We start from the raw sequence: 14909 nt of genomic DNA, 5'->3' as shown, positions 1-14909 counted from the left end.
TCTTCCAACAGTTATCTAATTGGTTCACATACTCATTTTAGGTCTCCGTTGAAATGTCACCTTGTCAGAGTGCTTTCCCTGACCTCTCTGTATCTTCCCCCATTGGAACGTGATGCAATGACAGCAAATGCTTTTACAGGGCTTGTCATGAGCAGACATTAGTGTAATTGCTATTTTATATGTATATTCTTGCATAATGCTTGCAACCTCATGAAATAAGACTATTATCATCTCCATTTTACAAAAGAGAAAACTGAGGCACAGAGGGCTTAAGAGCCTTGCCTAAGGTCACAGAGCTAATAATGAGTGTGGAAGATGAAATTTAAAGCCAGGGAATTTGGTTTCAGGGTCTATGTTATTATCAGTAAATTTACTCTATATTCCATGCTAGGAAACATTCCTGGCACAGGATAGGTGTTTAGCATTTATTGGAGAAATGAACACAACAGGGGCCTTGTCTACCTTTCATGCTGCTTTATCTCTAGATATCTGGTCTGTGGTAGACACGCTCAATAAACATCTGGTGAATAAAGAGGTTTTGGTGGAAAGAAGTACAGTACTGCCCTAAAGAATTTTCTGCCATGATGGACATGCTTTATATCTATACTAATATTGTTGCCACTAGTCACATGTCACCATGGAGCACTTATTATGTAAGCTAGTTTGAGTGAGAAATTAAATTTTAAGTTGCATTTCATTTAAATGTAAAAGGTCACCTGTAACTAGGAGTAGCACAGCTCTAGAGACTTGCCTAAGACTTCAGTGACAGAATGATAAGGTAGAGAACTTAGCGCTCCATCTAGTACTAAAGGCCTTGACTCCCAAATCAGTGCTCTTTGCCCTAGTCTGGGATTTTAGGAGAGCCACAGGACTGACAGGTCTACTCTGTCCGAGTGCTTTGTGCCCAGAGTTGTAGTTCTCAGCTCAGAAGTTGGAAATAAGAGCCCCAGAGAGAGGGTGGCAGTGTACTTTTTAGCAAGGCTCTCATACGAAAGTCTAGACACGAACCCAGCCTCTGCTGGCCTGTGCGTAATCGACACCTCTACCATCAAGGTCAGCCTTTTCTGTTAATCCTCACAGGACAGGGGATTATGGCCCAGAATGGCAATCATCTGGGACTCTGCCCAGTTATCAGCCTAGGCTACGGCTCTGTTTAAGACAGGAGCTCTCAGCCAAGTGACAATCACTACAGCAACACACATACTCTTTTTAGACCACAGGATGTACCTGATTATAAGACGTACCAAAATTTCAAGCCCAAGCAGATTCCCTACATCCCTGAAGGTGATTTAATTAAGACCAATGGTCTGAACTGAAACCGCTGTATCTCCCCTGTACCACTAGCCAAGCTCTTTCCTCTCCTGCTGACAAATCCTCCACTGGAGGTTGGGCCAAGCATGGAGACCTTGTAGAAAGGAGACCTTGTAAGGGTCAATAGCAGGTAGAGCTCCTGGATGGAGACCTGGCTCTGAGAACAGCAACAGAAATGTTACTACCCCACCCCTCACCCCCAATTAATAAATTCAGACCAAAGAGCAAACTGCTTTTTACTGGGAGCTTGTGAAGAGTCTCTAGCAATAATTCTAGCAGCAGCCCCTGGGGCTGCACTAAAACACTGCCCTCACTTCACACAGGCTACTGCCGGAAAATAACAAAGGTAAGACAATCATTGAATGCGTAATGTGTTGCAGGCACTGCTCTAGGTGATTCGCTTTTGTTAGTCATTTTTCACAAAAAACCTAAGAGGTAGGTATATTATTCCCAACAATCAGATGAGGAAACCAAGACAAAGGAGGTAGTTGGCCAAAGTCATACAGCTACAGTAAATCATGGAGTCAGGAGTCAAACACCTAATCTATCCTTTATTACTTCTCTTTACCCAAAAGAAATGGTTTTTCTCCAGGGCCAGCTAAGAAGTTGGCGAGATAATGGCTTACGACACCAGACAACGTGAACTTGGAGACAGTATAAAACCTGACCACCTAAATTCCTCTGGATTCCTGGAAATAAAGTCAACTGGATCAAATCAGATCATACCCCCTAAAAGCTCTTCACACTGTAGCAGTTTTCTAAACCTTCTCCACCTTTGGCTGGCGGTTCCCCGTGTTCACGGTCACCTGGGACTGTCCCCACCGCTACAGCTACTCTCATCTACTCTTAGTCTTAGGTCATTCAACAGCATGAAGAACCTTCCCTAACGCAGAGGTCTCGCAGTGGCAGCCCACAGGCTGAATCTAGCCCAGAGATGTTCCTTTTGGCCTAAAAGTGGTTTAAAATCTTGAGTTAGCTTCTAGCATTTAAAATTGGAACATTTCACATAAAAATCTTTATTTCCAGCTTATCTTAAGAAAAATCAGACCATCTGGCAAAAGTTGACTGGAACTCCATGGACAGAGCATGACCTCCTCAGACTGCCAGCTGCTGCCTCCCCGAATGCTCTCAGCATGGAGGCAGGGCAGGGCCGAGGACTCTCCTGCTTGAGCCATTTCTTCTTACATCAGTTGGCTCCACTTGCTTCTACTACCTGTCTGGTTTGGCTGGTGTCTGAATTTACAAGTCCTGATCTGATGGCTAGTGTTTCATCAAGGCCTCATCACCCAATTCTCTCTGCCAGCCATCTGGCTTCTACCCCCTTGATCCTCTCTCTCACAATCTCCCCTGTGCTAGACAGACTGCTTCCTTCGTCTCAAATTCTCCTCCCTTGACCTATGAAACTCAACACAAATCTTTTCAGGAAGAAGAGAGGTATGTTATTGCCATTTTATTTCATTTCGTTGGCTCTTCTGACTCCACCCACCCTAAATTACAGGCACTCTCTCTGCAAAGCCGACTTCTGCCATTCACTCTTCTTCCTCCTTACTTTCCCCAAACAAACCCCAGTTGGATCCAGTCTCACGGATCCAACATACTTCCTACATATTTGCCTCCCACATGTACATCTCCAACCTATTACTCCAAGCCTCCCTGGTGGTCTAGGCATCATCCCAAATGCATCACACTCAGAACAGAACACTGGTGCTCTTGCCCATTAAGCCAGCTCCTCTCCTGACTTCTTTGCTCTTCAGTATCACCATTTCCCCAGGCGCAAACTTGAAATCACCTCCCTTTCCCTTTTCTCCTATATACCCAGTTGCCAAATCTTATGAACTCTTCCTCTAAAGTGCCTCTTACACAGTTCCTTTCAATATCTGCTACTACCTCCTTAGAATTGCTCCTTATGAACACACACCTGGGCTTAGCCTTCTAACTGGCCTTGAGCCTTTCTTCTCTGTTCTACAATGATTGCTAACATGCAACTTGGAACATAATACCACCTCTCCACACACAGATCAAACGCCTTCACAACGCCCTACTGACTCCAGGATGGTACAACACTGCTTAAGTAGATCTCAAGGCTCTCCACAATCCAATGACAACCTTTCATCTTTTTGCTCTCCTTCCTGTCCTCTCCCTGGACTGAGAATATCCAGCCCCATGTGGGCTGTGCCTTTCATCTCTGGAAGGCTTTCTCTCTTTTCTTGCTAAGTCCCTTCCAATGCCAGCCCTTGCATGCTGCTCAGGTGGACCGTTCTCCTAACCGGACCATCAAGTTGAATGCATGCTCCTTTGCTGCCTTGTATTTCTATTTCACACTCATGCACCAGGCCGTGTCCCTCCCTGATCTGTAAGATTCTTTAGAGCAGGACTTAGCACGGGACTCTACGTCCACTCAGTGAACTGCAGCATATTGTAGAGCTCAACCATGCCATATTCAAAAGGAAGTGTCACTAATCCCAGAAGCAGCAGAGATAAAACAAACCTTCTCATCCTTTGGGGGCCGACCCCGCTTCCGGGGACTCTGCTCTTGAGCTCTTTTCAGAGGGGACTTGGAGCCTCTCTCTGAAGAGCCTGAAGACACCCTCTTCTTTCCTTCTCCCATATTCTTCTTCACCTTCCCTTCAGACAGGCTAAGTTTGCGCTTCTCATCACCTGAGTTTGGCCTACTTCTCTCCTCACTGGAATTACGTCGATTCTTGTCATCAGCAGAACTGTGGGATGATGTCTGAAAGTTTAATAATAATAATGATAACGACCACAACAGCTTCTACCATCGCCACCACCATTTACATGAGCTACACCCTGTGATAAACACTTTACATGCATTACCTGTACAATGGCCCTATGAAACAGGCTCTGCTGTCATCCCCACTTACATTTGGGGAAGCAGATTTAAAAGAAAATTATGTCACTTGCCCACTGTCCCAAAGCTAAGTGGGATTTATACCCAGGCAGTGGATATATCCTAGAGGCTATGCTCCTAATCTCTGCACTATAAAAGGGAGAGACATCCTGTGCTGTACTCAGAACTTCTCCTGAGTCCAAGTGACTTTCCTAAGAGTAACCGTCTATTCTAGAAAGGTCAGCCACATGCATAGAGTTTCAAGCTGATTAGCAAAACGCTGATACCTTAGAACTGAAGTAGCTCTCCCTCCACTGGCATTTCATAAGAATAGAGTTTCAGGTTTGAATGAAATTTAATCTGTTAGTTACTACATAAAAATAACCAGTCTGCATTGGCATAAATTGAGAATCATGGAGTCTCTCACCTGGTCTTTCCCTTTGGCTCTCCTGAGGAATTCTTCCACGGCATCCACAGCTTGCTGGAATCGCTTTCCCTTGTTAATCTTTATCATTTCCTCCTTATGTGCATGATATGGCTTTAGCTGTTCCACTTTGATCCAGGCACTAGCAAAAAACATACACAGAAAAGGTTTGAACTACACTGCCTATGCCAGGAAGTATCAAAGACCTTACCTTAGCAGAATGCAATGCAAATATCCATTTGCTTTAACTGGACTTTGAAACAGGCCTGCCATTTTTCAAAACATGCTGTCAAACTCTAGAGCCTAAAAGTATGTTTTCTTGGAACAAGTCAAGCAGAACAACAACAAAATCAGAACATCCTTGAAATGAAATCTCTATGTTTCAGGTTATTTCCACTCTTGTTCACCATCCTTCTACACCAAACCACACACACCCTGACATTTGCTCAGGGCAGAGAAAACTTGGAGATGCTCTTCCATTCTCACCACACAGTATAGACGGCCGTACATGAATCCCAGGGAATCAGGGCACCTGGAAGTATCACCACCCAGTAACATTCTGAGCCAGACTGATGACCTGTCCATCAACAGAGAATCAAGGATGCTAAAGAAATTAACACCTAAAATCTGCTGCTCTTACAGATATTTGCAGCTACGGAGCCTATATTTGTTCATAAATGATTGTATCCATGGCTACTAGACCACACAAAACATGTGACACACGGTTTGGAATGAGGGCAGCAGTCACAAAGGAAGGCCTTTAAAAACAAGATTCTGCTTGTGATTAAATGTACAAAAACACATTCTTCTGATAATTTTTAATTTCTACCATCAGTGCATTAACACATGAAAATGAAAAAAAGCCATCAGTTGTCAATTCTGGAATATCTGGCTGACTATACTAATCCGAACAAATCTTCCTTAGCTGGCTTTCTGTGGTTTCCCTAAATGACATTCAGTTTCCTAGTATAAAGGAGAGAATTTTACAGGTTTGGCAAGGTAACAGTTAAATTACATGTTTTACCCTGGAACACTCACAGGTATCATAGTACACCCTTCAGAAAAAGTGGGTCAGATTAAGGATATAGAAACTAGTCTACCACAATAACTTAGGGTTCTTCTCTCCTTTAGAGAAAGCTAGAGAATATTCACTAATAATAGTAAAAGTGCTAACATCTGTACATAAAAATAGTGCTACCAATCCACTAACAGACACCTGTGCTTTGAGTGTTGTGCTAATGGTTGTGCTGATGGATCTGTATAAACACAACAGCCATGGGACCATCGGCCTGCAAATGCAACAGCAAACCAGAACTAGGCATGTTATTTATGGGCGAACAAGACTAGAGAAAATGGAACAACGAATGCGGACTAAGACACTGGTCTCACTGCACAGAGCTCCCACCAGATGAGGTAAGCAGGTACCTTTCTTGAGAGCAATTCATCTTTTTTTTCTTTTTAATATGGTGACATTGGTTACCATCTTAAAGTTTGAAATCTGACTCAATAGAGCCAATGGATCTAATCCATGGGGAGGCAAAATGGAATTAAATTTTGACCCTGCATTGTCTAGCGAGTATACCACTAAACTGACTCTCTTGCCTCTCCTTGCATTGATAGTGTTTCTAAGGACAGACCACCAGACCAATCAGATACAAAGTCTGACACACCCTGAAAAGCAAGTTAAACTGTCATACCAATTGGCAGCTTGGCTATGACATGAGTATTGGTAATGAAGCTTAAAGGGCCACAGCCCTCAAGATGGGCCTCTTCCTTTTTGGAGCTTCGGGTCAGAAGGTGAGACCTGCACAAGTTCTAGTATAAGACCAATGGGGTGGTTTTTATGGAGTCCTGAGATGGGACAACATACTCTAAGAATCTTAATCCCTGCTTCTGTCCTCTCCACATTAACCTCCGATTCAGAGTAAGAGGAAAGGTAAGGACATCTGTGGAGGAAGCACCAATAAACCTACACCTATGTTTTCACTGAAGCATTTTACTGATTTCCACCAGTAGAACAGTAGTCAAAATTCCATTCATCCTGAAGACTGGCATTTGAAATACTAAAATGAAATTTTCCTCCATGACCATCTTTGAAAAGTGGAAATGGCTTGCTAAATGGACAGCATAAATAAGACTTCAAGAGGATAAATGTGAGAAACGTTAATTTACTTAAGACTTAACCGACACTCTCTCTCTCTATATATATATGCCTTACTATTGAATTGTACACCAGAAACTTACTGGATTTCATTAACCAGTCATCATAATAAAAATAAATTGAAACAAACAAACAAACGACTCAACCCATTGTTGGAGAAGCATTCCTCACATTAGGAAAACAGTAAATAAAAAGCCAGCCCACTAGAGCCTTAGCAAGATTACCTCTTGAAAGCAAGCCAAACTGAAATCCTTTTGGCAGTCTGAATAGAATTTTTTCTCTAAAGGCTATAGCATTGCAAAACCTGCTGTCTCCTTAAAGTAAGCAAGCTATTCAGCTGGAGCTTCAATAATGCACCACTCTCCTATCCACTGAGGCCCTTTAGGGAGTCTGGCATGCAACTGGTGCTCAATAAATAATCATGGAGAAAGATGCCTTCAGGGCACATTCAGGGGGACTCTGGGTTAAATGTTGTAAGGCTTTAGTGGCTTTTTGCGGTTGTTGCTGTTGTTCGTGTGTTTTTTTTTTTAAGTGACTGCTGTTTCTTTCCTTGATGCAAGCTATAACTTGTGATTTCCCTCACATTATTCCTCCAATGCCTAGATGGAGCTGGACCTTTTCTATCCAATGTGCTGTAGGCTGGGAAGTCAGAAAAATCAAGGTTAGTCAAGTTGTGTCTAAAGTATATGCCTTTGCTTTTATGTACAAGGAATTACATATTGTTTGTAGATGTAAACACCTGAAAACAAGGAAACTGGCAATCAGCGAGGTCATTACAAAGTATGAAATAGAAGGTCCCCTTAAGATATTTGGCTAAGTGGAACAAGCAAGATGCAGGGCAGTGTGTGTAAAAAGGAAAAAAAAGGAACATGTAACTTCTTGCTTATGCACACAATATCTGAGGGCCATGCCGTAAGAAACTAACATAATTAGATGACCATGGGCTGGAACTGGGTGGCTGAGGGACAGGAATGAATGGAACCCTTTGATGATATATAGCCTGATTTGATAAACGTGTATTATCTTTTTTTTTTTTTTAAAAAGGCTGAATCAATCAATAATAAAGTCCTCTGCAGTAGAACAAGGCTATTCTGACTGCTCAGGTGGTTTCCCCCATTACTTCCTTGTTTGTAAGGTTTGCTCAGGTCGGTAGATACTGCTTGGCTGACAATTTATCTGACAATATACCTGTAAGTAAGTGCCGCACCAAGAGCAGCAAATTTACTCTGGTATTCTGCTATACCGCCTATAAATTCATTTCCTTTGCAAACATAAACCTTCTACTTAGCTACCCTCAGATTATACACTCCCCTCAAAATGAATTTTAAAACCTCATTTAAAAAATTTCCGTAATTCTGACCTGCTTTCCCCTAAATTGAAACCATATCATATAAACATATTAGAGATGTCAACCTATAAACAATCTCAAATACCCTCATATATGTGTCTTGGACTTCACATTGATACGATGACCTGGGTGGCAGAGAGAGTGAGCATAGTCCAAAGGTGAGGGCAAGAATGGGGTCAGAAGATATGGATTTGCTTTTCCAGCTGGAGTTGGTGAATAGTACCAAGTAAATAATTTCTAAGCTTTCCCACCCCAAACCAATGAAAGTGGCTGAGTATTAGTGAAGTGTAACAAGTTCAAGTCTAAGCCATTCAGGAATCAAGACACCCAAAAAACCACAAATCAAAAACAGAACCAAGAAACCACAAAGAAAAGAAGAATTTCTGTTAATTTCAGGCAATGATTATCATACAGACATCAACAAAGACTTGCAGATAAGATATAGAAGATTCCGTTTTCAAAACTTGAAAACATTCCCAAATGCTGGATAAGGCTTTCAAGCTGTGCTGCCTACAACAATGTGGCCAGCCGCTTCTTTTTGTCCCAGTTTCTATAATCCTGGTGTATGACACCTGCTCCTGGAGTTCACTGCCTCAGCCACCAAGGGATGAGAGCCACTGCTGGTGCAGGGAGAGGAGAATCTACTCAGTGCTCTCTAGGATAGCTATTGTCCAGCCCTGGCAGAAGGACGCTGCTGGCTCATTCCGAATACCCAGAGCAGTGGCCCTCACTATACACTTGGCTCAATTCTCCAACTATTACACAGTGTCGGATGAGGGAAAAGTGGGTCAATCAGATGCCAGGTGAAAAGAAAAAAAGATGCTCAGATGGTTCCAAACTGCTATGCTTCTAATTTTAAGCCACAGATTTTTCTAGAATTACTTTAGTTCTCACTCAGACACCTCACGCTCAGCCTGTCCCACCTTCTATTTGGCTTGACGTAAAAATACCTCAGGCTGACACTTCATGACTTAAAATCCACACATCTCCTGCCTCTCAGTTTCTATATCTACCACTGGTTTGCCCACAGTGTTCTTTAAACTGGTTTGTTTCTGGTGGTTTTTGAGCACCTGCAAACTAAAGGAACTCCCTCCATTCTGCCAGCCATGGGCCTTGACCAAACTGTTAAACTCCGAGCTCATTTTCTACTTTGATGGGCAGCCACCCCAAGGTGGGCTCTCATGTACTCGAGACATGATCTTTGGTTGTGGTCACCTGGTGGAGTTGGCAAAGTTATGCTGAAGTTATGTTTCCCTCTGTATTTTCATGAAATAGGAAACTGTGGGCAATTCCCATTGAGTCTATCCAGGCTCAGAGAGTTGAATCCAGACATTTTACTCCTTTCCCTCAGAGGGGAGGCTGGTTAGGAAGGTCTAGTCCTGTCTTCCTAACAGCGGATTGTCAACACAATGTTAGACGTTTTGGCAGAGGAAGGAAGAGGAAAATTAGTTTCTAAAAGACTGAAATCACCATTTACTTTAAAGATGACCCTTGTTACTCTAATAAAGACTCTTGCTAATATAAAAAACATTCTATCTATATATTTTTTCTACATAAGCAGTATGTCAGGTTTGAAACTGAACATCTTTGACTGATTCCTATGTTCCTCAGGGATACAGGAACAGCCGCATTGGGTCAGACCCTGCCCATCCTGGTCAGGGCCCAGTCACCAGAGGTGCTTCTACCTCAAGAAGTGGCAGGGGTATATGCCCCTCTCCCTGACATCAAACATTAAAGGTGAGATAGAATCGTTTCTTTTGTAGACACTTATGGCTTTGCCTTTCACAAAGTAGTTCTCATCCCTAAAAAGTCCACTTGAATTTCCTGTCTAAACTTCCTCTTAAACATGTTTCATACTGTACTCTTTATATATGTAATAAACATAGTCACACAACATTTATTCTACTCAGAGTGTCCCTTGTTGAAATGTCTGCGAGTTTATGAACAAGTCCGTGTTTATCTCCTAAAGCCAGTCATTATTTCATCAATTCTGATTATGTTCTTTTTTCTTTTTCACATTAAAGAGTCCTAATCTTTTGTCTGACTTGGGCCCCTTTCCCAGTCTTGACTAGTTCTACCAGATCCCTTCGGGAGCACGGACTGAACTACACACAGTACTCCTGGAGAGGCACGGTACAGTTTTCACATAAAAGTGGAACGATGTAAAAATAAGAAAAGAAGGTAGAACAATGTAGTTTTGTGTTCAAAGCCCTTTTAATCAAAAGAGCAGAACTGGCTAACGCTCTTAGGAATCTCCAACTCTCAGGTGGCTTTCTTCTCAAACAGATTCTCATGGGCAGAGCCAGTATCTGTCTCTCTCATATTTTCCTTACTGAAAGCAACCTGCTTCTTACTAGCTTTTTTTCTCTTGTAACAGATCCATACTCTAACCTGATGTTTGTTGAATATCTACTGTACACCAAACCACATTATGAACAAATGATGCTATTTCTTCATAACTACAAGGTCGGAGTATTATTCCCACATGTGGACAAGGATGCAGAGTCCTAGAAAGGTGACAAAGCTTGCCCAGAGAGCAGGTGGAACTGGTACCTGAATGCATGTTAGGTTGGTAACAAATCCAGAGCTCCTTCCCCAAAGTAATTCACTAATACCCAACAATCTGGAGATTTCACCTTTACGTAATATAAAGATACTAAATAAAGTCTGCCTTAACAATAGCCACAAAAAACCTTTCTCTCTTCAGAGAAGGGCTGTAGATCCTTACCCTTTACTTTCTTTCACTGAGTCAACTGCCTAACCACAAAGATAACATGGTTAGTCCTGTGGCAACATAGTTTTTTAAAAAATTTATTATTATTTATGTATACAGCACCTGGTCTTCCTAGGTGGTCTCCCATCCAAGTACTAACCAGGCCCAACCCTGCTTAGCTTGAGATCAGACATCGGCTTGTTCAGGGTGGCATGGCCATAGACCATGGATCATGGCTCCACTGGGGCGCAAACCCAGGACTTTCTGCGTGTAAAGCAGACATACTAACCGCTACACTATGGAACCATGTCCAGCAACTTAATTTTTAAATGCTTTTTATGTGGAACTCTATCGAGGAAGTTTAAAAGACTTAAAGATATTACACCTAGCGGTTGCCCTGCATCTACTTGCTTAGTAATCCCCTCAAAAAATTTTAGTTAGAAATCACATCACCACCACTACCAGCTTATTTGTGTTCAGTAAGCGCATCTTCTTCACTTGACTTCACCTGGTTGCCTGGTTGAGTTCTGAAATTCACTCAACTCCAGTTTTTGGTGTCCTACCTATATTTTTCATATAGAAACCAGAGTTTATTTTTCTAACCTTCCAGCACTTTCAAAAAATTATCATAAGAACACAATGGTTTCAGGCCTGCTGTAATTTGATTAAATCTCCACTTTCTATGATTCCCATTTTTGTTTCCAACTTGGTTAGCTAAAAAAGATGCTGGGCCGACCATATTGCCTGTTATTCTCAAGTACAAGTTCTTGACCCCAGGAAGGCAGCCTCTCTCTGTCCACATATCCAACTCAATGCCCAGCAGTTTATAGTATCCCCACTGCCTGGAATGCCCTTACTGTTCCTGCCTATCCAAATTCTATCCATCTCCAGAGTTTGATTCAAATTCCAAAGGCTGGTATAACCAGCCTTTGAACTGGCTGTCTCCACTGATCTTTTCTTGTTCTAGAGTCCTTTAATAATTACCCACATCGCTTACTCCACACTTAATCCCATCTGAAATATGTTTTTGTCACCTGAATTCCAGGAAGATGGCAAGCAATCAACCCATCTGGCTAGACCTAGGCAATTAACTTGATGTAGTGATGAGAAAGCTAAACAAATCACCAGAAACTCAAGCAAATACACATTTTTCCCCTCTCTGCGATTTCTTTTATGGCCTATCAAAGAATCTCAAATTAACGGTTCTGATGTCAACTCTAGGACGGGTCTGGTTAAAAAGCTTTACTGTTGTAATGCTAGAGCAAGTCATTCAATTTTACAAAAACAGATTGAACAGTTACTTTAAGATAAAATTTTAGTTCTTACTTTGTACCTCACCCATGAGCCACAATGATTAACAGCCATTAAATGAGAATCAAATGTGGCCCTTATAAAAGGAATTGCTTATGGAATTGGGTAAAGAGATGTGAGAAACTCTATGTGATTATTGTACTTATAAGGTGGTGAGCCCTAGTTCTCACCTGACATTGTAATTAGCCTCAGGACAATTTCTGTAAGAATAGCATCTTTTATTTAGGTATGAAGCCAGAATGATATGCCATTCTTATAGACTGTAATACGACTGAACTAGGATCCCTAGAATATTCTCAGCAGCTCAGACCCAATGCAACGCCTCAACGAAGGTAGACTCTCGGTGAGCACTACTCACTGATCCTCTGTTCCAAAAAACTTCACAAAGAAGCATTTCTTTCCACGAGGTTTCTTCAAGTCCTTGGGCGGATTAACAATCTGGGGGATAAAAAGGAAAAAAAAAATTTTTCCACAGCTCTAAGTTGGTAAGAAAAAAATGAAAACAAAAGGAATGTTTTTAAAAAGAAAACCCCAGGGCCGAGTTTATGTCCAAATTTGGCACTTTTTTACTGAGATGTGTGGAGATGTACAGCTATTTAGAAGATCCTTACATCTAATATGTAATACAGCTTTCAGTAGATATAATATTCCTTTTACTGTAACGACCCTGTTTTAACAAGTTAAAACCAAAACCAACATCATTCCCCCTACCCCCGTCAATGTGATCCTGTCATTACTGAAGAAATGTAGAGGACACTTTTAAAAATACTTCTGCGTAGGAAGAGTTGAAACAGGTAATAGTGACAATGAAAGATAACTGAGGCACTGAAAATGCCATATTGCAAAGAGACAGTCTAAAGATATTTCCTGGGCTCCTAGCAGGAATATAAAAACAGAACATTTGGAAAGCCTCATGCAAAATTTGAAATGCCAACTTCTGCAAAGATGCACTAGAGCAGCACATATGGTAACATAGAAAGATTTAAACTTAGTTGGGACAAAAATACTTTGACTTTTCACTAACCTACATTTAGATTTCTCTCTTCTTGGAGAATTTATTTTTTTCTCCTTTTGTTAAAGTGTTAGGATAAATTCAAATTAGAATTTATTTCCAGGGTTAAAAGACACCACCAAAATCATCTCTGATTCAAGAAATAAATATTTACTGCATGTTATAAGACCTGGTATCGCCTTTTCTAAACAAACTGATATTAGAGGAAAAAAAATCTACTATTTAAATAGGCACAGTTTAAGTCAATGCTAGAAAGTGAGAGAAATGTACCTTACATTCTACACCTCTTCAAACCCAACTTCAGATGTCTTCCTTTAGTTTAGTAGTAAAACACTCACCTTTCCTGGCCAAGGAGGATACCGGCCAAGTTTCCCCCTAGAGAAAACAAAGAGAATCAGCATTTGCCCTGGAAAAGCCAGTCCATCTCCTTCAACCCACTCAATATACAATTTATTTTCCTAAATCATCACTTGCACCCTCAAGTGCCAGAACAAAAGCTGGCAAACAGGAGTTCTTAATTAGGCTTTCACAGCTGGATCCAACAGGCTCAACCTCTTAGAAATGGAATGCAAAATTGTATACGTATGTGCATAAGGTATGTGCATTCTTCTAGTGACAAGGGTACAGAACAACAAAACCACGAAGAGTCACCACTGGTCTAACGCCTCCCCGTGACAGGGGTGGGGGTCAGTTTGCTCTGTAAACACAAGACTTCCCCTTACAAAGTCTGATTTAATTCATCGCGAGACCAGCCGACTTTGCCAAATGCTAATGGAAGCCTTCCTCTGGGTCGAGAAACAAGCTACGCAGCTCGAGGGAGGTGGCGACAGCCAGTCTTGGTTCGGGCGGTTGTCTGGGACACAGAAGCAATCCAAAAGGCACTGGTCACTGCCAAACCCTCGGTTGTAAAGAAGTAGTCTCCCCTCCATTTCTTCACCGGGCAGCGCTATCAGTCCGGTTTCGACACCCCTGGCCAAGCCGCCCGCACAGGTCGGTTCCATCGCAACGCGGGTTTTAACAGGCTTGCCCAGGCGAGATAGCCCTGCGGACTCCCCCGGCTCTCCCGCTTTCCAGGGAACCCCAGCAAGACCCCGATGAACCGGCGTCCGCGGGCGGCGCCGGTGACGCCCTTCGCAGTAACCGCCGGCCTCTGAGTCCGGAGCTCAGCTCTCTCCCGAGCGGCTTCGGGGCTCGGAGCCCGGCCCGCCGCGGCCACCCTCGGCCTCAGTCCCCCGGGGCCAGGCTGCCCCTTCCGCCCGGCGTCGCTCCCAGCGCCGGCACCTCGTCTCGCCCTCTCCACGGCCTGGAGCACACAAAGAGGCAGCTCCGGGGCTGGCCGCGATCCCCGCGCCCAGGCGGGCAGCTCCCCGGCGCACCTCGCTTGGTCCCGGCCGCGCGGACTCACCACACCAAATCGCCAAGCCGCAGACTCACAGCCGCCATCTTACCACCCAACCACCGCCGACGCACGGGCCGCCGGGAACCTCAGGTCGCCCCGGTGCCGCCCATTGGAGTGTGCCCGGCCACGTGACGGGGGCCCGGCTGTCATCCGCCACGCCGCTGCTCTGACGTCACCACGCCTCCCGGGGCTTATTGGCCAGCTCAGAGGCACGTGACCCGGGCGCCGCGGTCTCAGCGCGCCTGAGCCCGGAGGCTCCCGGCTCCATTCCCTCCCTCCGGCTCGTGACAACGAAGCGTCCGCGGTCTGAAGCGGCAGCGACGGCGACTGTGCGGCCGGTCGAGCGCGTGAGGGAGCCGGCCCTGCGGCCCGCCCCGCCCCC

At 43.5% G+C, this 14909-nt stretch overlaps 1 protein-coding gene and 1 pseudogene across 3 annotated transcripts in view; both read right to left on the bottom strand.

Annotated features, from left to right (window-relative positions):
* Window positions 1-14690, bottom strand: part of GLYR1 (glyoxylate reductase 1 homolog) — a 32519-nt gene extending 17829 nt beyond the window's left edge. For 2 of the 3 annotated variants that reach the window (XM_006913851.3, XM_015591075.2), the window contains exons 1-5: window positions 14534-14690; window positions 13467-13503; window positions 12475-12554; window positions 4587-4725; window positions 3800-4042 (exon numbers count right to left, since the gene is read on the bottom strand). In XM_006913851.3, the coding sequence (XP_006913913.2) occupies window positions 3800-4042; window positions 4587-4725; window positions 12475-12554; window positions 13467-13503; window positions 14534-14571 (537 nt within the window). In that variant the 5' untranslated portion in view covers window positions 14572-14690. Of the gene's footprint in view, window positions 1-3799; window positions 4043-4586; window positions 4726-12474; window positions 12555-13466; window positions 13504-14504 lie in introns of all 3 variants that reach the window. The other variant, XM_025048243.1, reaches the window with a different exon arrangement.
* On the bottom strand, window positions 10917-11029 carry LOC112481640 (annotated as a pseudogene).
* Window positions 14691-14909: the final 219 nt, after the last annotated feature.

Source organism: Pteropus alecto, unplaced genomic scaffold, assembly GCF_000325575.1.
Source record: "Pteropus alecto unplaced genomic scaffold, ASM32557v1 scaffold44, whole genome shotgun sequence".
NCBI classification, from domain to species: Eukaryota; Metazoa; Chordata; class Mammalia; order Chiroptera; family Pteropodidae; genus Pteropus; species Pteropus alecto.
Note: the sequence above shows the minus strand (reverse complement) of the source record. Positions and strands in the feature narration are given on the sequence as shown.